This window comes from Chelonia mydas, chromosome 17 (assembly GCF_015237465.2).
Source record: "Chelonia mydas isolate rCheMyd1 chromosome 17, rCheMyd1.pri.v2, whole genome shotgun sequence".
In the NCBI taxonomy this organism is placed as follows: domain Eukaryota; kingdom Metazoa; phylum Chordata; order Testudines; family Cheloniidae; genus Chelonia; species Chelonia mydas.
This window is the reverse complement of record NC_051257.2, coordinates 15,923,087-15,944,620: the sequence shown is the minus strand read 5'-3', so window position 1 is coordinate 15,944,620 and position 21,534 is coordinate 15,923,087. Positions and strand designations below refer to the sequence as shown.

Below are 21,534 nucleotides of genomic sequence, written 5' to 3'. Positions count from 1 at the left end.
GATTTCACAAAAGCTTTTCCTTTCTGCTGTTTTTTTGGAACTATGCAGACAAGACCCCCCAATTATAAAACACATTTTTGATGTTATTTGCCTGGCCAGAGATGTAAGTCTAACGCACACATGGTACAACTGTAATTATCTTCTTACTAGCACTGAATACAATGACAATACATGTGAACTTCTTATATAACAGTAATGACTCTTAATAGAAGGGCTGTAGAATGTCTTGTATGAATATACTGTGTGAGTAACAAAGTATAACCATGTACTCCTATGTAACCCATACATCTAACTGCTAGCTACTGAATGTCTAATGTAGTACCCCTTCATGCTATATTTACTCACAAAAATAGTCTCAGTAATTTGCAGATAGTTGGAACATGTTTACTCCCCTCAGAATCTGTGTCCAGTGTGTTCAGTACTCTGTTGCTACACTAGTTACTGTCACGGTTGCATGCATTGGAGCACACCAAATCTTCCCTGCAGCCTTTGCGTCTCTTTGTTGCACAGGTGCTCTCACAGCCATAGGCACCGACTTCTGCTGGCACCAGTGGGTGCTCAACCCCTCTCTGCCCCTGGCCCCGCCCCAACTCCACCCCGCCACTTCCCCAAAGTCCCCGCCCCAACTCTGCCCCCTCCCTGCTCCTATTGGACTCCTTCCCCAAATCCCCGCCCCGGCCCCGCCTCTTCTCCTGAGCGTGCCATGTTCCAGCTTCTCCCCCTCCCTCCCAGAGCTTGCTACAGCTGTTTGGACAATAATTTTTCCCTGTGGGTGGTCCAGCCCTGGAGCACCCATGGAGTCGGCACCTATGCTCACAGCTACACTGCCCAAAGATGAGGATGGCTTCTGGTGCAGGTGGCAGCACCATCATTTTAGGAACAAGATGTCCTAGGCTAGTTATCACCCATCCATTATTGATGAGACACAGGAAGATTCTGAGCCTCACTGATAATTTGCACATTTCAGGTGCTGCCTGAAGGAGGCCATTGTCGGTGGGAGTTTCTCACTTGTTTTGTGCTTCTTAGCAAACAACTCATAGCACACATTATGCAGAGATGCTTGCTTCTTACCACCGTAAAAAAACAATATCAGTGAGACGTAGGCTGCTGACTCTTAAAAAGCTGCAATTGGATTGGTCTGCAGTTACCTACCTTCAGATCTTGCTAGTGCTACTGAGCAAAGGCTACTTGATTCAGCTACTGCTTAGTTCTTCCTTAATGCTCTGGTTACGTCAGGTCTGTCCATGCCTTGAATTCCTAACGTATAAATCATCAGCAGGCAGAGACGCGGTTTCCTCCTAGACTGTTGTATCCTCTTTGAGGAGTGATCAGGCCTGAGTGTTTCTGCCCAGTGCAGGTAATGGGAGCAGGCAGATAAATGACAGCATGCAGGTAGGTTACTGAAACACTGCAGCTGATATTTCATGCTTGTTCTTGGGATGGAAAGAAATCACTTTTTCAGAAAGCTAGGGGAAAATGAGCAGTGTGCACAATGAATATATCTTACTAGCCTTCCCCTGAGCTGACCAACCCATAGCTCCAACCTCAATAGTCCAAACATTAGTAGATTTTCACTTTGGTTTTACAAAGTGGTGCTCCTGTGAGCAAGACCGGGAATGCCAAACGGTGCCAGAGCCACACACAGGCTGCAGTAGCATTGCTGTTTAAGGGTAAACTTTCAAAGTGTGCTGAAGTTCATAGAGTCAGCTTAGCTTGGAAATTTGTATGCTAGTAGAAGTTCTTGGGTACATTTGTGGTGCAAATTTGGGGTCATGGTTAAGGGGCTCCTGAGATCCAGCTCCCTTTCTCTCCTGGCAAATGAGCTGTCTTTAATTGTAAAGTGCTCTAACATGCAAATGCAGAGCCAGATTGGCTTGACAACTTCTCTGCCAGATGAAGACCCAGAGTAGCATCTGGGCTACAATTCTGGGGTCCCTTGGTGACTAGAGCTCCCCTTCCCCCGATCTGTTTTTACAATGGGTCAAACTACCCTGAGAACTCCAGCAATTGGAGCTGCAGATAGTGCTGATGCCTCAGGCATGCAGTGCTGAGCTGGGGAGTGTGCTCAGTTCTTGCTACAGGCATGCAAAGTGGAATTCAGGGGAGCTAAGAATGGGTACACTCACTCCACACCATGGGCACACCTAGCTAGATCCATAAAGGGACTTGGTGCCTAAATCCCAAGTTTAGGCACCACCACAATTCACAAAACCCATGCACAGCTGCTGCCCAACCCTGTAGGTGCCCAAGTTTTTGCTCTAAAAATTCCCTAGCCACCTACGTTTCTGCCTCTGTGCATGTGAACATAAGAACGGCCATACTGGGTCAGACCAAAGGCCCATCTAGCTCAGTATCCTGATTTCTGACAGTGGCCAATGCCAGGTGACCCAGGGGGAATGAACAGAACAGGGAATCATCCAGTGATTCATCCCCTGTCGCCCATTCCCAGCTTCTGGCAAACAGAGGCTAGGGACAACATCTCTGCCCATCCTGACTAATAGCCATTGATGGACCTATCCTCCATGACCTTATCTAGTTCTTTTTTGAACCCTGTTATAGTCTTGGCCTTCACAACATCCTCTGGCAAAGAGTTCCACAGGTTGACCGTGCGTTGTGTGAGGAAATACTTCCTTTTGTTTTTTTAACCTGCTGCCTATTAATTTCATTGGGTGACCCCTAGTTCTTGTGTGATGTGAAGGGGTAAATAACACTTCCCTATTCATTGTCTCCACACCAGTCATGATTTTATAGACCTCCGTCCTATCTCCTCTTAGCCATCTCTTTTCCACTCTGAACAGTCCCCGTCTTTTTAATCCCTCTTCATACGGAAGCCGTTCCATCCCCCGCAGCATTTTGGTTGCCCTTTTCTGAACCTTTTCCAATTTTAATATTTTTTCTGAGATGGGGCAACTACATGTGCACACAGTATTCCAGATGTGGGCGTACCATGGATTTATATAGACGCAACATGATATTTTCTGTCACCTTATCTTTCCCTTTCTTAATGGTTCCCAACATTCCGTTCTTTTTTTTGACTGCTGCACATCGAGTGGATGTTTTCAGAGAACTGTCTGCAGTGACACCAAGATCTCTTTCCTGAGTGGTAACAGCTCATTTAGATCCCCTCATTTTAAATGTTATATGTATGTTTATATGTATAGTTAGGATTATGTTTTCTAATGTGCATTGATCAAGACTGCATTTCATCTGTGATTTTGTTGCCCAGTCTCACAGTTTTGTGAGATCTCTTTGCAGTCTGTTTTGGACTCAACTATCTTGAGTAATTTTGTATCATTTGCAAATTTTGCTACCTCACAGTTTACTCCTTTTCCCAGATCATTTATGAATATGCTGAACAGTACTGGTCCCAGTACAGATCCCTAGGGAATGCCGCTATTTACCTCTTTCCATTCTGAGAGCTGACCATTTACTCCTATTCTTTGTTTCCTATCTTTTAGCCAGTTACTGATCTATGAGAGGACCTTCCCTCTTATCCTCATGCCTAAACCCCAGCATGTTTCTCCAACCATTGTGCTGCCTATCTTCCCTTGGGGGCTCAACTGGGTAGGCGCCTAATGCCACACAAGGCGGTTGGGGAGGCCAGGGCCTCCCTTACAATGTTTAGCTTAATGGTTAGGGTACTCATCTGGGATCTGGCAGAGCCTGGGTCAGTTTCCTCTCATGGCCTCAGGAGGAGCTGGGATTTGAACAGCGATCTGTCACTTCTTCTTAGATGAGTGTCCTCAGCGGGGGCACCACTCTCCCTCCTGACTTTTACCCACTGGTTAGGGCACTCACCTGGGGTGGGGGTGAGTCTGCTTTGATTCCCCACTCTGCCCACTGAGAAGGGATGTGAATAGGGATCTGCTATCTCGCAAGTGTGTGCCCTGAGTGCTGATCTAAGATGTGGGTTGCTCTTCTTCTCTTGTTGATGCTGGGCCACTTTAATGAAATAATTACATAGCAGTTGGGCCACCGATAGCTAGTCTCAGGAATGCTCTATAGCCCAGTGGTTTGGGGTGTTGCTCAGGATGTGGGAGATGGGGTTCAATTCCCCCTCTGCCTGCCTGGTGGGATGTAAGCAGCCATCACCTAAGTGCTGGGCTAGGCGGGGTCCTGGTGCGGGGCTCCCTCAGGCTTTGCTCTTGAAGCCGTTCCACTTCAATTAGCTATTAATTGGGCCAAAGAAAGTAAATGCTGAGCTGTCTGATCACTTTGATTGCTCTTCTCTGGGCTTGTCTGCACAACAGAACTGGTAGAGCTTTGCTGACAGAGCCCCCTAGTGGAGGCCGAATTTTTTTTTTTTTTTTGCTGGCCTAGGTACGTCATCTCTCCGAACAATATCTGCTAAACCGTAAGTAAGCACTATTTTGGTGGCAGGTGTGTCTACACCACAGGTTTTGCCAGCAAAGTTACGCTGACCAAGGCATGTGATATTTTTTTTCACACTTCTAGCTGACGTAACTGTCCTGCTGCCTGTCGTGGATCAAGAGTGGGGGCACCAACCTCAGGGCAGATTTTTAGGAACTAGGACACAAACCCCAGATTGGTGAAATCTAAGTATAAAAGTCACAGCCAATCAATTGTCAAGTGTAAACTCCTCAGGCTCTCTAACAGCCTTAACTTGGAGTCACAGACAGTCTCCTTGGTCCTCTGATCTGTCTTGCCACCCACGGGAGCATGTCTCTGATACAGATGGTTCCTTACAGCAAGAATCACAGAAATATTCAGGTTACTCCCAGCCCACAGGACCAGTCATTTACCCCAGGTCACCTGCACCTTAGATCTCACACCAGTGACAACACTTGTAACCAATCCCATAAAAACTATAAGATTTATTAGATAGGAAAAGGAAATGAGTTATTTGTAAAGTTAAAGCAGGTGAACATACACACACACACAAATGAGGAACAGTCATATGTTTCAAAAAAACAACGAGGAGTCCGGTGGCACCTTACAGGCTAACAAATTTATTTGGGCATAAGCTTTCGTGGGTAAAAAGCCCACTTCAGATGCATGGAGCGAAAACAAAAGCTTATGCCCAAATAAATCTGTTAGTCTGTAAGGTGCTACCGGATTCCTCATTGTTTTTGTGGATACAGACTAACACGGCAACCCTTTGATACTAGTCATATGTTTCAAAAGGTAATAGATGCTTCTACAATAAGCAAGCTCTATATGTCCTTTAGAGCTAACCATCTCGGGCTCTTATCCCTAATCCTCCCCCACCACCACACCGACACCCCACCACCAGAGTTGAAGCAGCATAGAGATGCCTAGTTCCATTTGTTTGGTGTTTTCATCCCCTCCTGCCATGCGCTCTGAGCTGCAAACTCGGCTGATGGGAGGAATCCACTTGCATGATTCATCTTCATGGGAGGAGAGCAGAACAACAGTCTCTTGTCCTCTTTAACATCCCACAATAGTCTGTCTGGTGTCGATGGACCTTTCCTGTCGGGAAAGACGTAACATCTTGTGTTGCAGATCAGCTCTTCATACTAATTAATGTTTCTTTCCTGTCTGGTGACTTACACAGAGTCACAGAGGCTTACAATACAACTGCTCAAATATTACCTTACTGTATGGGATACAGATGCTGTAAATTATATTAATGCATGCAGCAACTAGTATTTATGAAATGGTTGTGAAATACATTCTTATAGGTATTGGAATGATTTTAACAATATTAACACACAGGTGAGCCAGCCTCATTCCAGCTATGTTTGTGTCAGTGTTCAATTGAAACATGGGGATTTTGGCATGAGCTAGCACCTGCTCTGCCAGTGTCATGACATTCACTAGGGGTTGTGCTTTTTTTTTTTTCCCTTTACACACTTCTGGCTGACCTCGCTTTGTAGTGTAGTTTAAATCTCTGAACTCCCTCCAGCCTGTCAATATCTTTCTGGTATTGAAGGGCAGATGTAGCGGCATTAGAGAGCGATAGAATGGCTGTTATTTCCCGGTGAAACCTGCCTCTGTGTAGGCAGTCTCCTGGATTGCATTTCCTGTTGTTTGCATTGCAAGCTCCCTCCAGTCGCTAAGATCCAGATTGTTGATACCTACAAGAGGGTACCTTGCCACACAAGAGATCCTAGGCAATCAGTGGGATGTCTTGTGGCCTAAAGTACTTCTACTCACTGTGTGTAAAGAGATCGCAGTCTGATCTTAAGGGAGCCATTTTCCCTCTAGTATAATTTCTTCCTTTGATACATTTGTAAAAGCTCTTCATCTCCCTTTAACCTTTTGTCTAGCACTAATTATATTTTGCTTTTTTGCTGCTCTTTTCTTTTCCCTGATGGCCTTAACTAATTATGTATTCTGTTGAGTTACCAACTCTTTCATTTCTAGTACAATATTTAAAAAAACACTTTAGATCTTTGATCCCTTGTGAAGCCACATTTGCTGCTGCTTGTTCCTGCATTCCTTTTTCCGAGAGGAATTTTAATCTGCTGTGCTTTAAGTATGGTGTCATGAGGTCCACTGAATGCATCGGATGAAGTGAGCTGTAGCTCACGAAAGCTTATGCTCAAATAAATTGGTTAGTCTGTAAGGTGCCACAAGTACTCCTTTTCTTTTTGTGAGGTTCCCTGTTCGCCTTGCACACTGACTTTGAATGTTTCCTCCCATTGTGCCTGAGTCACAAAGCCCCCAGTTCAGCAAAGTAGTTAAGCACATGCTTAACTTCAAACTCGTCAGTAATCCATCCAACATGCTTAACTGCTTTGCTGAAATGAAATTTTCAAATTCCCTGAATGTGGCTGCCTGAAATCTAATGCCACCAAACTTCTGCATTCTGTGAATTGCTCACTGGGCAGAATCCAGCACTTGCTGTTTCCAAGCCTTCCCTATTAGCAATTAGTATGAGAGAGATCCAGGTCACCCCTGGACTCTGGTTAGGATCTTTGCTTTCTGGATCATAAATTGTCCTTTACCTAATACAGGAATCTGTTTGGCAATGTGTTCATAAATACGATCCACGAGCAAACACACACCTAGTTCACTTTGTAGAAGTTGGTAATTTCTGATTTGTCTGTTCTTTCTTAAAGCTAAAAGCTATGAATGTGTCTTGGAACCGTCTCCCATTCCATTACCACTGGACACTCCCCAGGAGACTCGGATCTTGCAGGTGTCTTGCGGGAGAGCTCATTCCCTGATCCTGACAGACAAGGAAGGAGGTACAGTATCACTTATAGTGTGTCAAGGGACAACAGAGTCTGATTGCTCAAGTCAAGTCTTTTCTTTTCTTCTTTCCTTAAAAGCTAAACCCAAACCTGACTGTATAAATATGGCACATGGAAGTGTTTTTTCAACCCTTAAAGCAGGATTGTTCAGTGAAGGGAAAACTCTAAGCTTAAATCTTCTTCGCGTTCTGCGTTCCATCTGGCCCAAGCTGTAGATGTTTTTGTTCTGCAAGTATTCTAAAATATGGTTTGTCTGTCTAGCCCTGGGGCTTGTTAAGTGTAGGGTATTTGTCTCTTTCAGCTGGATGTATTTTCTAATTCAAATTTCGTACAGGCATGCCAATACCTTATGGCATTTTCTTTGTGAAACTTCTAAGTGCTACTTGGCTAGGTAGAATGTTGCATTCATAAAGGTAATGAATTAATAGGCTTATATAGAGAGGAACCCGTGTTGACTGGCTCTCAAATGCCCTGAGAATTCTTTAGCACACCAACTTCAGTGCAGTATTTAGCATCCCAGTGCAGCTATTGATCACTGAGAGAATTGATCTCTTGATTTAGTGCTTCTGTGGAAATGCTGATCTTATTTCTAAGTCTCCTAGGCAACAGCGGAAGGAGCTAGTCAATTCTGGAGGAATGGCCACTAGCTTCCAGGTACTAGTATAGTGCATATGACATTACTGCTTAGATACTGTTGCCTGAAATTTTCTTGAATCTCTCACATTTAGGTGAACCCTGGTGAGAAGGTTCAAGATCGTCTTGTGGGTGCTTGAGAGCTAAGCATTTTGGGTGTACGTTGGGATTATGCAGGCCGTGTTGCAGTTAGGAGCCAACATCGATGAGAGAGAATAAATGCTTGATATTAACTTGAATAGCTAAATGGAAGTCAGATGCATGCAGTTGTTGTTTTTCAGTCTTCAGCATGGGCAACAATTCCTATGGGCAGTGCGGCCGAAAAGTTATTGAAGGTGAAATTTACAGGTGAGACTACCCCCCGAATTCATACCCTTTATTTTTGCATAATAGAAGTTCTCATATAATTAATTACAGGTCTGTTTTCTTTACTTTCATACTCCCTTCCCCAGTGAAGGTTTTTAGTACAGCTTTTCTCCATCCCTACTAATGTAGTGCCAGGTAATGTACTGTGAGAACGGGTAGACTAGTGCTAAATTAATTTGGAGGCAGTATAATCTAGTGGTTTGGATATAATCCAGGGACTGGAATCAGGAGCTCCTGAGAGAAAAGTCCCATCTCTATTAAGTAGAACTCCTATTGCTTTAGATTAGTCACTTAAACTAACCTATAGAAAGGGGAAATCATTTCCCTCCCTTCAGAAGATGGAAGGTGCTCTATAGTGTTAAGTGTTCTGAGTACATGTGAAGACTCCCTTCCCCAGATATTTTGCAAAGAGCGCAAGCCTCTGGAAGTTTCAGTTGCAAACCCTTGAAATCTTCCCTTTGTTTTACCTTTTCTCTTTCTCTGCTGGTGATGCAGTGAGAGCCATCTAATTCACCGACTGCGAAAGTTTGAAGGCAGGGTTGTGCAGGTAAGAGCCTTTTCTCAATCTAAAACCTGTCTGAGGATGGGGGTCGTTCAACTGATGTCTTCTAAAATGGGAAAGAGGCCCTACTGCTTGATTCTTTGGGGCTTGAACAATTGCCCCTTATCCTATACCACTTCCCAGCTAGTGTGATTGACTTTGCTGGGTCTGAATTCCTGGGAGGATCAGGAAACATGAGACCTTAGCTGATGGGCACCCTCTGCTGCTGAATTTCTTTGGCTGCATTTGAGTATTATCTGTTGAGAGGTCTATCCCTGACCATTTCTCAGTCATCTCGGCCTTCTCTTTTGTGTCTGCTACCTCTCCTTTTACCACCAATTTGCAGCAGTTGGGCACCGAGACCTTTTATTTGTGAAGTCCCAAGTGCTATCCAATGCCTTAACCATGAGACCATTCTCCCTGTAAATTGCCAGCTAGATTCACATACGGTCAGATTCTAGATGAGGATTTCTAGGATTGGATGAGGCCTAATTAGCACACACGATCGCCCTTCTGTTTCATGCAGCTGCAGTAATTGCATGCACAAAGTGGTCAGTTAAACTGCACAACTAGCCATTTGCGTGTTCATTTGCCTGGATTGCATGTACGCACTTGAGAAAATTTGGCCCATAAAATCCACCAACTGATCTCCTAGAAAGCAAGGTAACTAATCCAGGCCAGTGGGATGGGAGAGGACCGCATTATATTCAGCCAGAGTTTTCCAAAATAAGTCCTTTAACGTTAAAAGCCTAAATCCTCGTTTAGGCTCTTAAAAATCACTAGCCAGATTTTCAGGTGGGCTGAGCACCTCGCAGCTCCCTGTGATATTGGTGTCAGCTCTTAGGTGCTCGCTGTTCGTGAACATTTACCGAGTGATTTAGGAGAGACTTTAAGCCTCACCTGTGGAAATTTTGGCCGTACCTCAGTGATACTCAGACCTCAGTGGTTCAGGAGCCAAATTAGCGATCAGCATTCCCCAAGAGAGCCACAGTCGTGGGAATTCATTGGTTCATTTACTATAGTACTAGATAGTCATATTTAAACAGTATGACAGGGCAATAAAATATTTAGTTTTATGTTCTCACAGCAAACAAGTTAATAACTTAGTGCAAGTTGATAACTTAATTGGTTAATAACATAGTAAAAGCCTCCTGATGGGTTAATAACTTTGATGGGTTAATAATTAAATCCCACCGTGTTTTCGTGTCATGTGCCGCAAAGAGCGGCGGGGGACATGTTAAAGAGCCGCTTGTGGCTTGCGCACCCCAGTCTGAGTATCACTGGAATAGCTCACGCCAATCCCACGACAGGTGCGGGTATTGCGTAAACCAGTATCAGTCCAAGAACAGAGGTGGAGCGGCAGAGGGACATTGCGGGTTGCTGTAGTTCTTAAGTCAAAGAGTCGAATTGCAAGGTGTAGCTGACATTACGTGAACCAGGAAATATCATTCTTGGAAGGGAGGTTGTGATGAGAGTTCTCTTCCATCGTTCACTGATGCCATTTTATGATGATGGGCTATGGTATGCTTGGGCCTCGTTGTTCACTGTGTTGTTTGGAATTCCACTTCGGGAGCGCTCACTACAGACAAAGCCGAAATTCTACTGTGTTCACCAAGGCCTGTGTTGGGGTGGTTTTAACCTTCCCTCTTGTACGTGTAGCTGTTGTGTTTGCTCTGGACAGAAGGCCCCCAAATTGGCAAGTTCTGGCTAAAGAGAACAGGCATGTTGAGTACAAGAGGTTCACATTCGTAAGTCCGCACATGATGTCATGGTGCACTAATTCTCAACATGATCTGACTTAGCTTTTCACTTGCATGTAGATTGTCTGTGGGCAGGATCACAGTCTGTTCAGGACGGAGAGAGGCGAGGTTTACTCCTGTGGATGGGGAGCTGATGGACAAACAGGTAGGCCTTTCAGAAAAGTGGAAGCTGAGCTGAAGTTGCTGTGCAGAAAATCCAACAAGTGCTAGTAAAAGTTTGGAACAGTGTTTGCTCTGATCAACTGACTGGAAGACAGAATGCCAGATATTTAATGGTGGCAGCAAGTTGAGATAAGGTACATTGCAACTCACTTGTGTTAGAGGATGTTTTTGTCTTGCCAGCAAAACCTGTTTGAGAATATTTCAAGCCATCTATCTCCAGTGCATAGGTATGGGATGGCTGTATAGTGCTTGAAATAGTCATAGCGATCCCATCTCGATGTATTGGTGAGCCTTGACTTGAACCATGACATGCTTTTCTGTCCGCACACGCAAGATAAAAACATGTTCTGTATAGACAGTACTCTGCATGCTCATGTGAATGAGCCAAGCCTATTCCTTTTATTTCTTGGAGGGTGGGAGCAATTAGAGAAGAAGTTTGAATGTCCCCTGGCTGAGTTTTAGACCCTGTTTGACCTTAAGACTCCCCCCACACCCATGGTGAGATATGAGAAGTGGCAGTGGGGAAGGACTCTGGTTGGGGTGTGGCAGGTGGGTGTCCCCACCAGACCTTGATTGGAGTTGCTTACAGAGTCGTTCCTGTGTTTGGCACAGAAGAGATTCTCCAAACAAACAAAAGCAAGGTCCATTTCCCTCTCCTTCCCCTGAGAGAGGGAAAATCCACTCCTCTTTTTGGTCACCCCCACTTTGTACCTGGTCCATGCAGTCTCAGGGGCATTCAGGTCTGTGGCTGTCATCTTCTATGCTAATCTCCAGACACAGCAAAGTGACAGCTGGGTCTGGTCAGTGCTGGCTGAGCCCAGAAGAGTTCATTATCCACTTTAGTGAGTCTGTGCCCCCTCACAGGGAGGTCAGCGCCGATGTGGGGTTACCTATCCAGCTCTATATTGTCTTTACCTACTGCTGCTGTCCTTCTTCCAGACTCCTTCCCCCACCCCGCATTTCCTGTTCCTGTTGCTCTTGACAACGGCCTTTACTGAGACCACCTTCCTGGCTGCTTTTGCTGTCCTAGGCAGGGAGCTTTGGCCAAGGTCCTTCTCCTAATAGCTCCTCCTGTCTCTTGGGGCTGCTTCTGAGGCCTTCCTCTGAGTTACTTCTTCTGTCCCTCCTATTTGGCTGCATCATGTTGCCTATTGCTTCCTCTTACTGCTCTCCCCAGTTTGTGTCCCCCTACTCCCAGACTAGCTTTCCATCTGGCCCCAGGCAGCCTGTCACCATATCAACCATCCTCTTCACCTTGCCCCACCTACGCTTGTGAAATATGTTGTGACCCAGCTGTGTTTCTGAGGGGACAGGAAACCTAACTGGTTTTAGGGACGCTATCTTAGCCTGGGTCTCAGCTGGGTTTGAAAGAGCATTCCCTAACACATCTGTCTGCACAGGCAAGATTAACCCATGTTCTAATAGGGTGGGGGTCACAATATGTTTCACAGCCTTGTTTAAACCTGGTTCTTTAGATAGTGTGGATTGCGTCTTAGCCGCTTCTGCAGAGCGGGACTGAACGTCTAAGTTGAAGTTGTCAATTTTTTTGCATCTTTTCATAAGTACACACACAGCATTAATCACAAGTGGTGTGTGAGCAGATTGTTCCACAGCAGGGGGAAAGGTCCCATGGGAGCCCTAGATATGCTGGCATGTGCATTAGCTCTGGAGCCTGCTGAGGTAAATGAAGACAGTGTGATGACCAGTTACATCAAGTCCCAGGAGTTGTCATGTTGAGTCATTTTATTTTTGATCCAGTTCCTAGTCTCGCTCCTGAATTGTCCAGACCCATACTATCAAGAAGGCTTATTTACTTTTTTCTAGGCAATTGGTCTGTGTGATGTTGTGAGGAATGGGACTTCTGTGCGGTTAGTATTGTTTCACTGTGCTCAACCCACAAGACAGCTGAACAGGTCTCTCTCCCACTCCGTAGTGGAGTTAATTGACTCTGGAGGGAAACCTGATTGTTTGGTGACAGCAATGAAGGACCTTTAGGAGTGTAAAGTGGGGAGGGGAAGTGGTGAATGGGAGTATGCATGCTTTACATAATCCATTGTATGTTAGCCTCACTGTTTTTAACAGCCACCTCCAAAATACAGGGTGGCACACATCAGTCTGAATTGTGAGCAGAAAGATTCCTCTGCGTTACATCGGAGCTGATAGTCACCAGTCAGAGGGTAGGAATTGGTTGGCTTTATAGCAGATAGAGGAAGAACTGCTGCAACACAATTTGCTCGGGATAGTTGTGTTAGTTCCCAATGCATGTTTTGGGGTGATAGGCCTCGGCTTGGATCATTAGGTACCAAGGTAAGAAACCAACTTGTTTGCTCAACATGAAACAAGAGTGTGGGGCTGGTACAAGAATGATTCACAACTGCTCAGTCATAATAAAAATATCACTGGGGGGCTCACCACTGTTGTCTTGAGATGGGTAAAGCGTGGTGAGCCTTTTTTTAAATAGCCCTGTTGGCACCAAATCCTGGGAGATGTTGAGCACCTGCAACTCCCATTGAAAATGCAGGTTCTCAGCAACTCTTCCATAGATTAAGGCCAGAAGGGATTATTGTGATCAGCTAAGTTTGGCCTCCTGCATAACACAGACCACAGGGCTTCCCTGAGTTAATTCCTGTTTAATCATCCTCTTAAGATCAAGCATTTTAGTGTAGCATTAGCCTGCTCTGAAGTGCTCTGCTATTTATCTCCTCTACAGAGCCAGACAGGATACCAAACTGTTTGATCTTTGTAATATACATGGTGGGCTCTTGAGCTGTGCCACCAAGCTGCTAGAACACAGGAGGCATGCTAGGGATGTATCAGTCAGATCTTGCTTTAGCTTTGAGATAACACATCCCCAGAAGCAGGTGCACTTTTTTCTTGTTGCTTCAAAAGATCCAGTCTTTGAATGACTGGCACCATGAGGCGCATGGTATCTACCTTTTTTCTAATATGAACAAGTACAGCATTTCATTACAGCACATCTCTCTCTCCCCTTATCAGGTCTTGGCCATTACAATATCACCAGTGTGCCCACCAAACTGGGCGGAGATATTGCTGGAGTAAATATCGTTCAGGTTGCCACCTATGGGGACAGCTGTCTGGCTGTATCTGATGAAGGAGATCTCTTTGGATGGGGAAACTCTGAATACATGCAGCTGGCTTCCATCACAGAGACGACACAGGTTAGGTTAGGTCGGATGTTCCATCTGCAACTCACCTGCCAGCCTTTGGGCAATATGTAAATAATGGAGCGTCTACATGCTTCACTGTAACTGTTCTGTACATGAAGCTATAAAATAAAGTACCTATTCCCTGCTCCAGGTGCCTTTGACAACACAATCACTGTAAAGTGACACAACTAGCAGTATATCTTCACCCACAATTACTAAGTCCTACTGTCTGGGAATAATCGTATTGCTTGTATTTGTGTTTTGCCCTGAAAGCCCATGGTTTAGGGCTGTTTCAGGCCAAGCAAGGGAAGTATGTTCTAAAGTTGAGGGCCTGTCCTGGAGAAGGCCCTGCCAGCTTGCAAACCAAGGGTGGTCCGACTGGAGTGCCTCTTCTGGCAGTAATCAGCCCCTCCAGTAGGCAGGTCACATGCCATTTAGAGCTTCACAGGAAAAAGAGCAACACCTTGAACTCCTCTCTGAAACCTAGTAGGCAGCCACAGAAGATGAGAACTCTGGAATCATGTGCTCAGTGCAGGATCCCTCTCAGAGGAGGTAGATGGCCACATTCTGCTCTAGCTTCAGTCTCTCAGTGGATTTAAGGTGTAGCTCCACTTGCACTAAGTCCCCAAAGATAACAGCAGTGAGACCTCTGGGCTTGAAGCAAATGATCTTTAACTTGTCCTGATCATTGCTGCTTCCTGGTCTGGCTGGGGATCCAGCCACACCCCTCACATTGTGAACTGAATAACAAGTGGCAGATGGCCCCACTCAAAGGAGCCAATTTAATGTAGTTAAAATATTCTGTTTTTAAATACCTAAGTCTGTCAAATGAGTTGTGTCTCACTGGTCTTGAGTTTTCTGCAAAGCCCTGCTGTTGCTCTGTCCCAGAGGGAAAGTTGATTTAAAACTGCATCCAACTGGAAGGCTGTATGTTGGGAATTTCAACAGGAGTCGGACACCTAATTCCCTCAGGCAATTCTGAAACTCCTAGCCATAAAGGGTAGAGAGACAGCCCAGGTAACTGCATTGCTTATAGTGGGCATGTTATACCTATAGGAGAACATCAGAGGGCGTGGCTGTGTGGACCCAACTTCATTGGATATATTTTGGGGTGACTGAATGAATCTCACAGGGATTAGGGGGAGATTGATTTGGATCGTTTTTGTAAAACACTTTGAAATCTGCAGATAGAGAAGTTCAAAGTGTTCAACTTTTTTCTGTTTTATACTTGAGTTAGTCTGATGGTTTTCTAGATGAGCCTATATAGCCTATAGCATGCACAGACTCCTTCTGATTAATAATACTTAAGCATGTTAAAATATAGCTGCCAAAACCCATTAAATGTGTAAAAATAAATTAAGCTATGTTTTTATATATAACAGTGAAGTCCTTTTCAACATCCCATCATTAATTTTAAGGCAGGAAATAATAGTGTCAGTCTAATTCAGTACAAAGTCATCTCTTAAAATAGCCACATCTGATAACATCATAGCTTAATTTTGACACTGGCTTGCTGAAATCCCCACAGAAGATGAATTGGCACTTACTGCCTGCCACAGAGTGGGGAATTCTCCTCTGTCAGATTATAAACAATCGCTGCAGGGTGCCAGAAGCTCACAAAGATTTTTCATTATACCATGACTCAGTGGACCATAAAGGCTCATGGTGAATGTTTTATAAATCTCTTTTAAGTGGGGTAGGCAATCTGTAGTGTGGACAGTTGTGCTGTTAATCTGTAGTTTTTGAAAAATATTCCTTGTGCAAATAATGCAGTCCTTTAATTAATCTTTTTATTAAGGTTTGAGTCTACAGCAGAGACTGCAAAAAACAGACTTAAGTCCAGAGATGCAATTGCTTTTTAAAATTGAACTTGCTTCTCATGTACATGAGCTTTCTGCAGATGGCTTCTACAGAGACAAAGGTTTGCAGAAAGCTCAGCCTCAAAGTCACGGTTGTGGGGTGTATTTTTGGCATCCAGTCAGGAAACTGACTTCTGAGGCAGTATACCCTAGTGCAGAGAGCACTAGACTAGGACTCAGGATACTTGGGTTCTATTCCTGACTCTGCTACTCACCTGCTGGATGACTCTGGGCAAGGCATGTCCCTGCTCAATGCCTCAGTTTCCCTATCTGTAAGATGGGGATGATGACACTGATCTCCTTTGAGACCTGGTGATAAAGAGTACTCTATTATATTGTGACCAAATACTTAGAACAGTTCAGTTTTTTAAAAGAATTCATCCATTTCAAATTTATTTGTAATCTGCTTTCAAATACACAAGAAAAAGTAATCTGACAAATTTAGCCGCATTCAAACTTATGGGATAAAAGGTGCAAGCTGCATCCATTCCTCCCTACTGGCTCGAACACAGCCTTCTACAAAAATCCCACAGGGTCATTTCACAAAAGTAAATTTCTTCTTAGAGCAAATGTTTATGGTAAATAGATTTGAAATGCTGACTCAAGGTTGAATGTGGCAATTAAGCAGATGTTTGCCTCGTTCATCAATATTCAGCTATATTTGAAGGAAAATTAAGAGCAGACCATCAAATTAATGCCATTTTAGTAAACTTTTAGTTTAGTTCCTTTTGCTAATCCTGATGTGTCCCCAGTTTAGGGCTAATTATCTAGTTTGGAAGGATGTTTTGAGATAATTAGTAGGTTAAATAGCATGGGGTCAGACTGTTCCAATATGAGGCTTCCTGGAGAGGATACTGAGGATGACTGGAAATGGGGTTAGATTGCTTGGTCACCAAAGATGTTGCCTTTGAGCCAAGTCTGGGTAATGACTATTCTGGAAAAGGAAATGCTCAACTATCTGTAACATTCAGCATTCACACCCACTAAACTATAGGTTTTCCAGTGCCTTTTAGACTCTGTCACAAAAGGGCTACAGCCTATGGCCTTCTGGTCTCTCTTGTGATTGTCTGCAAACACCTGCTGAGCGGCTAGCTTCCTTGTCCTATCTAGTTCTTCAGCTCTGGGATGAATGGATTCCTTTAGGTATGCACCCCTTAACATTCTTCAGTTTTGTAGTCCAAGGTGGATTTATTCAGCTTTGCCACTTTCCCCAATCAGTTGTCTTCACCTTTGGCCTCATTCAACTGAACACAGTTCATTTTCCTGCTGTGGGATCACATTCACTGTGACCTCAGTCCAGCAGATGGAGGAAGCATCCATAGTTTACGTAACCGCCTGAACAATGCTATAGATACAGGGGAGAAAGGTGACTTTTACAACAATAGACATTCTGTAGACATTGTTTACATTCTCTTTGTCCTAAGAGAAACTTCCAAAAACACCAGTGAATGTCCAGGTTCTAATCGCTGGCATATGCATTCTCTGAGGTCAGAATTGTTTGTTTTTTCTGAATAGGTGAATGTTCCGAGGCACTTACCATTCAAGATTGGGAAGATAAAGGATGCTGCATGTGGAGGAACGGGCAATGCTGTTGTAAATGGTGAGTTCATTTTTGCTGTTGCAGGGCTCCCATTGGATTTAATAAGATGGGAGAGGAGACAGGCTGTTAGGAATGAAATACTTAGCCCTAGAAGAAGTTCCTGAAGGTCAGAGCTGAGCCATGTTGGCACAGGGAGCATGCACTGCTGTGTCGATATGATTTAATTCTCCCACACTGTCCATCTGGCAGCTTTCACGAGTACTGAACTTGAAGAATTCTTTTTGAAGTCTCACATCAGAAAGAGAGCTGGCTAGTCACAAATCCAAGAGGGTAGGAATGCTGGGACATAAGGGTCTCTGTATGTTGTACCTTGGGCACTGTGGGCCTGTTCTCTCTCAGAGACAAACTGAAAACACTCAGTTTTAATAATGCAGAGGCAGAACTACGTTTGGGAAACATGATCCAAGGAAAATTGGCTTTGACGGCAAAGTTAGAGAGAATTCAAATGCAGGAAGGAGCCAAATGGAAACACATTGTGTTTTTTTTAAATAGTCAGAATGACTTGCCAAGCCCAAAGAAAATAGCCATTTGGATCTAATTAGATTTCTGAGGCTGTATTAATTTCATAAGAGTGAATGTACTCACAGAATTTGTTTTTATTGTAATGCAGAAGAAGGAAATGTCTTTGTCTGGGGATATGGAATTCTTGGGAAAGGACCAAACCTGATGGAAACAGCAACTCCAGAAATGATCCCACCCACCCTCTTTGGCTTGTCAGACTTCAGTCCAGACACCCGTGTTTCTCGCATTCGCTGCGGACTCAGCCAATTTGCTGCACTTAACAGTAAGTTTCCAGGCCATGGATCAGTGGGGAAAGTGTCTTTTCAATTTGTTCCCCTTTTAAAATCTTACTGAGATGTTTGTTTCTAAAACACTCTTTAAATGTGAAATGTGAACCTCAAAAATACCATCCTGAAACAATGCAATGGCTTGGATCATGTTTTCCGGCAGACCATGTCAATGACAGATGGTAGCCTGGCCTCTGTTGATGATAAATTCCTAATCTGGGTTCAGTAAAACAGATCTGTGCCCCTTCCTTTTGCTTTCTAAATTGCAACCAGCCCAGATATGCAAGTTGAACTAACTAACCAAGTGTCTGAAGCAGAAAACCCACGGCATTACAGTGCAAATACTGACTTGACAATCTTAGCAGCACTGTTAGGGCAGCTGTAACTATAATACATCAAGATTGTATGTGAAGAAAATAACTGTAGTCTGAAAATGCCCAGCAGAGGGCAGCACCATGGAAAGCTGATGTAGCTACTCTATCTAAGAGTAAAAGCTTCCCTCAATGATGGGGTAAATGTTCTCTCATCCTTCCCATTTGGCTACAGCTCAATTCCAAAATTATTTTACCTATCTCCTTCAAGTGACTTTCCATAATGGCGGAGGCACATTGACCCAAGAAATGGAGAGCGTATGTCATTGTACCAAGGTGGATAAAGTGCTTGTCCATGCACACAGGCTGTACTGTTCTTACTGCCACTGTAGTCAAAGCAGTGTAGGGTGCTTTATCCTGGTGTTTCCAGTCTCATACGGGAATAGCTATATACCAGGAGAACTGTGTCCATGCAGGGACTTCTTCCTCTCTTTCAGTTAAAAAAAAAAAAAAACAAAATCTCGCCCCCTGCTGAAACGGTTAGGCCTTGTCTACCCAGAGTTCGTTCGCTGGTATAAATCATTTTTGAAATTGGGACTCAAGTAAAATGTTGAAGAGCACCGCCAGTGACTGAGAAGCCTAAGACCCCTCCAGCTGTATTGAACGCAGTTTTGCCCTCCCCTGATCGGAAGCCACCACTCTGTCAGATGTGGAGTGATCTCTTTGCTTACCTGGCTCGCTGTGTGCTCTGACGCATGAAGTTAAACATCTTGAAAGTCAACACCTGGAGCTTCCACTGACTTCAGAACTTTCTAGTGGACTCTGTTCCTTTAAACAAAATCCTGCGCTTTGGGTGGAGGAGAAAAGAGAACGCTTGATAGAGCAATGTTGTCCTCACAGAAGAGCTCAGGGAACAGAGGCAAATAAGAAGTTTTTGGTCTGAATCTTAACTAAACTTACAGGACCTACTGGTGATTGACTAGAAGGCCATACCTCCATAAGCAGCATAGCTGCAACCCCTTTCCTTGTACATAAAATTACTTAGTTCATAGGCAATCTGACCCGGGTTTTTTGCTTGTTGCAGACAGAGGAGAGCTGTTTGTGTGGGGCAAGAATATAAGGGGGTGCCTGGGGATTGGAAGAATGGAAGACCAGTATTTCCCATGGAGGGTAAGTACACAGTATTCAAGCACAAACATGCCCTGTATTTAGTGTATTAAAGAGGAGTGAGGTCTCACCCACTCACTGGGCCTAGTTGTTGATTTTGGCACTGAAAGTAACATGAAAACTTCAAATGTGAGATGGTCTTATCACTTCCTCCTTGGACTTTCTGACCAGAAGGGATGGAGTTGGGTCAGAGCTAGATGTTGTCTCCAGTATTGTTCTGGCATTTTATAATTAGCCTATACTGAACCAGGAGAACTGAGAGACTTGGGCTCTAGTTAAGTGTTCTGTATATCAAGTGTCAGAGCCCAAGCCCTGTCCAGCATCTGTTGTGTTCACTAAGATTATGTCAAACTTCATTTAAATTAAAGAAGAAAAATCCCCACACCTATGTTCATGGAGCATTGAGTTTGAAAGTGTCCGCACCTTTCAGACAAGATTTTCAAATGTTTTGGGGGCCAAGCTGTCACCCTCTCAGGCACAACTGTCTAACTTAATTGCCTGAATTCTCAACTTTCATGTCACAGGCACATAAAACATCCTTTTTAAAAACAGAATAAGGGAGAGAAGGAGAAAACATTAAAGCAGGGACAATTTCATACAGAAGTGTAGTTTATCAAAGTTGTAAATACTTCTTCCTCACTTATTTAGTTAAGATTTGCTACAAAATTATCCTATGGTAATTAAACTTAGTGAATTTATGCACTTGGCATTTGTGCCTTTAACTATCCCATTTCTCCCTGGACATAGCTACTAGGAAAGTAGATGGCAGTGGTGTGTCCATTTAAAATGGTCAGGAATCTGAGGGTGCAATGCACCTTACTGTTCTTTTAAGAGCAGCTGCATGGGCTCCCATAGGGCACCATATATAGTGTAGAGGATCTGTTAGCCTTCGTGGCTGATTGCCTTTTCCACCACCTAGCAGCTATTTCAGTCCTCCATTGAGGACTATACATTTGAAATGCTAGTGTTCAGCTGTTCTTAAAGACCTCAGTATAACTTAATGACTAACCTGCTTGTGCTCCCAGTTCAAAAATCCACCCTTGTCCTTGAACTGAGACCAAACGTGAAGCGTCTCCCAGGCTTTAACAAATCATCTTGCTGAGTCAGTGCTGCTTTCTGAACAGATGGGCTGGGGCTACAATCCCCTGCATTTCCTAACAGATCAGTACATAAGCATGCACTGTGCTTTTCAGCATGTTGATGAATTCTGTAGGGTTGGCTGTTTCTGTGCTTTTTTTTGCCTGCGGTTGGAGCTGATGTTTCTTCAGTCTAATCTCAATTCCCTGGACTGAACCCCATCACCAAGGTGTTCCAAAGGCTTGCACTTTAAAAGGCACTCAGCCTGGCTGGTATGGGTGTGTGCACATCTGTGGCAGAAAGAGCCTGAAAGCAAATTTTCTTTTTTCTTTTCAGGTGACAGTCCCAGGCGAGGTAGTTGATGTGGCTTGTGGAGTTGATCATATGGTAACTCTGGTTAAATCATTTATCTAGCAGCTGTGCTGTACCTCAGCTACACATTGGGAATGGATGGTAAAAGATGAACCCATGATCACTCTTTCAGGAAGGAGAACCCTTTGTGCTCATGTTCAGGGGATATAATACGGCACTGACTGCATGCACTTGGCGTGTGAAGAACCTCTGCCATGCTTGGAACTTTAACTGGAGGCTCTGGATCTGGAGAAACAGTTACTCTTTGGGAGGAACGTAAGGCTCTCTCCCATAGGGATGTGCATATCAAACATTTTTAATTGGCTGCTGAGAAGATTCCAACTGTCCTGCTGCGAAACCCCACTAATGTGTAAGGATTAAGGCAAGAAGGGGAGCTGTTTGATGACCATTTTACTGTGTTCCTCCATAAGGAAATTGCAGGACATAATACTAACTCATACAGATGGCAGTAGAACTTTAAACGCCACTGCGAGGGCATGATGGTCTTCCCCAACCCTGTTTCTGAAAGGGAAAGTTATATTATGGGCTGAAATAAATATATGCTAATACA

General features: G+C 44.1%; 2 protein-coding genes across 9 annotated transcripts in view; one reads left to right on the top strand and one right to left on the bottom strand.

Annotated features, from left to right (window-relative positions):
- Positions 1-21,534, top strand: part of RCC1L (RCC1 like) — a 27,780-nt gene extending 6,246 nt beyond the window's left edge. For 6 of the 8 annotated variants that reach the window (XM_043530835.1, XM_043530836.1, XM_043530833.1 and 3 more), the window contains 9 exons: positions 7,047-7,175; positions 8,096-8,162; positions 8,676-8,727; positions 10,542-10,626; positions 13,641-13,822; positions 17,185-17,269; positions 17,880-18,053; positions 19,453-19,538; positions 20,949-21,534. In XM_043530835.1, coding sequence (XP_043386770.1) covers positions 7,047-7,175; positions 8,096-8,162; positions 8,676-8,727; positions 10,542-10,626; positions 13,641-13,822; positions 17,185-17,269; positions 17,880-18,053; positions 19,453-19,538; positions 20,949-21,026 — 938 coding nt within the window. In that variant the 3' untranslated portion in view covers positions 21,027-21,534. Of the gene's footprint in view, positions 1-7,046; positions 7,176-7,909; positions 8,076-8,095; positions 8,163-8,675; positions 8,728-10,541; positions 10,627-13,640; positions 13,823-17,184; positions 17,270-17,879; positions 18,054-19,452; positions 19,539-20,948 lie in introns of those variants that run through there. The other 2 variants (XM_043530838.1, XM_043530839.1) reach the window with 2 other exon arrangements.
- The window catches only part of CASTOR2 (cytosolic arginine sensor for mTORC1 subunit 2), a 208,568-nt gene continuing 191,849 nt past the window's right edge, over positions 4,816-21,534 (bottom strand). Inside the window, exons 15-17 of the transcript XR_006286231.1 lie at positions 19,100-19,210; positions 15,885-15,978; positions 4,816-5,451 (exon numbers count right to left, since the gene is read on the bottom strand). The gene's annotated coding sequence lies outside the window, so the exon portion shown is untranslated. The remainder of the gene's footprint in view (positions 5,452-15,884; positions 15,979-19,099; positions 19,211-21,534) is intronic.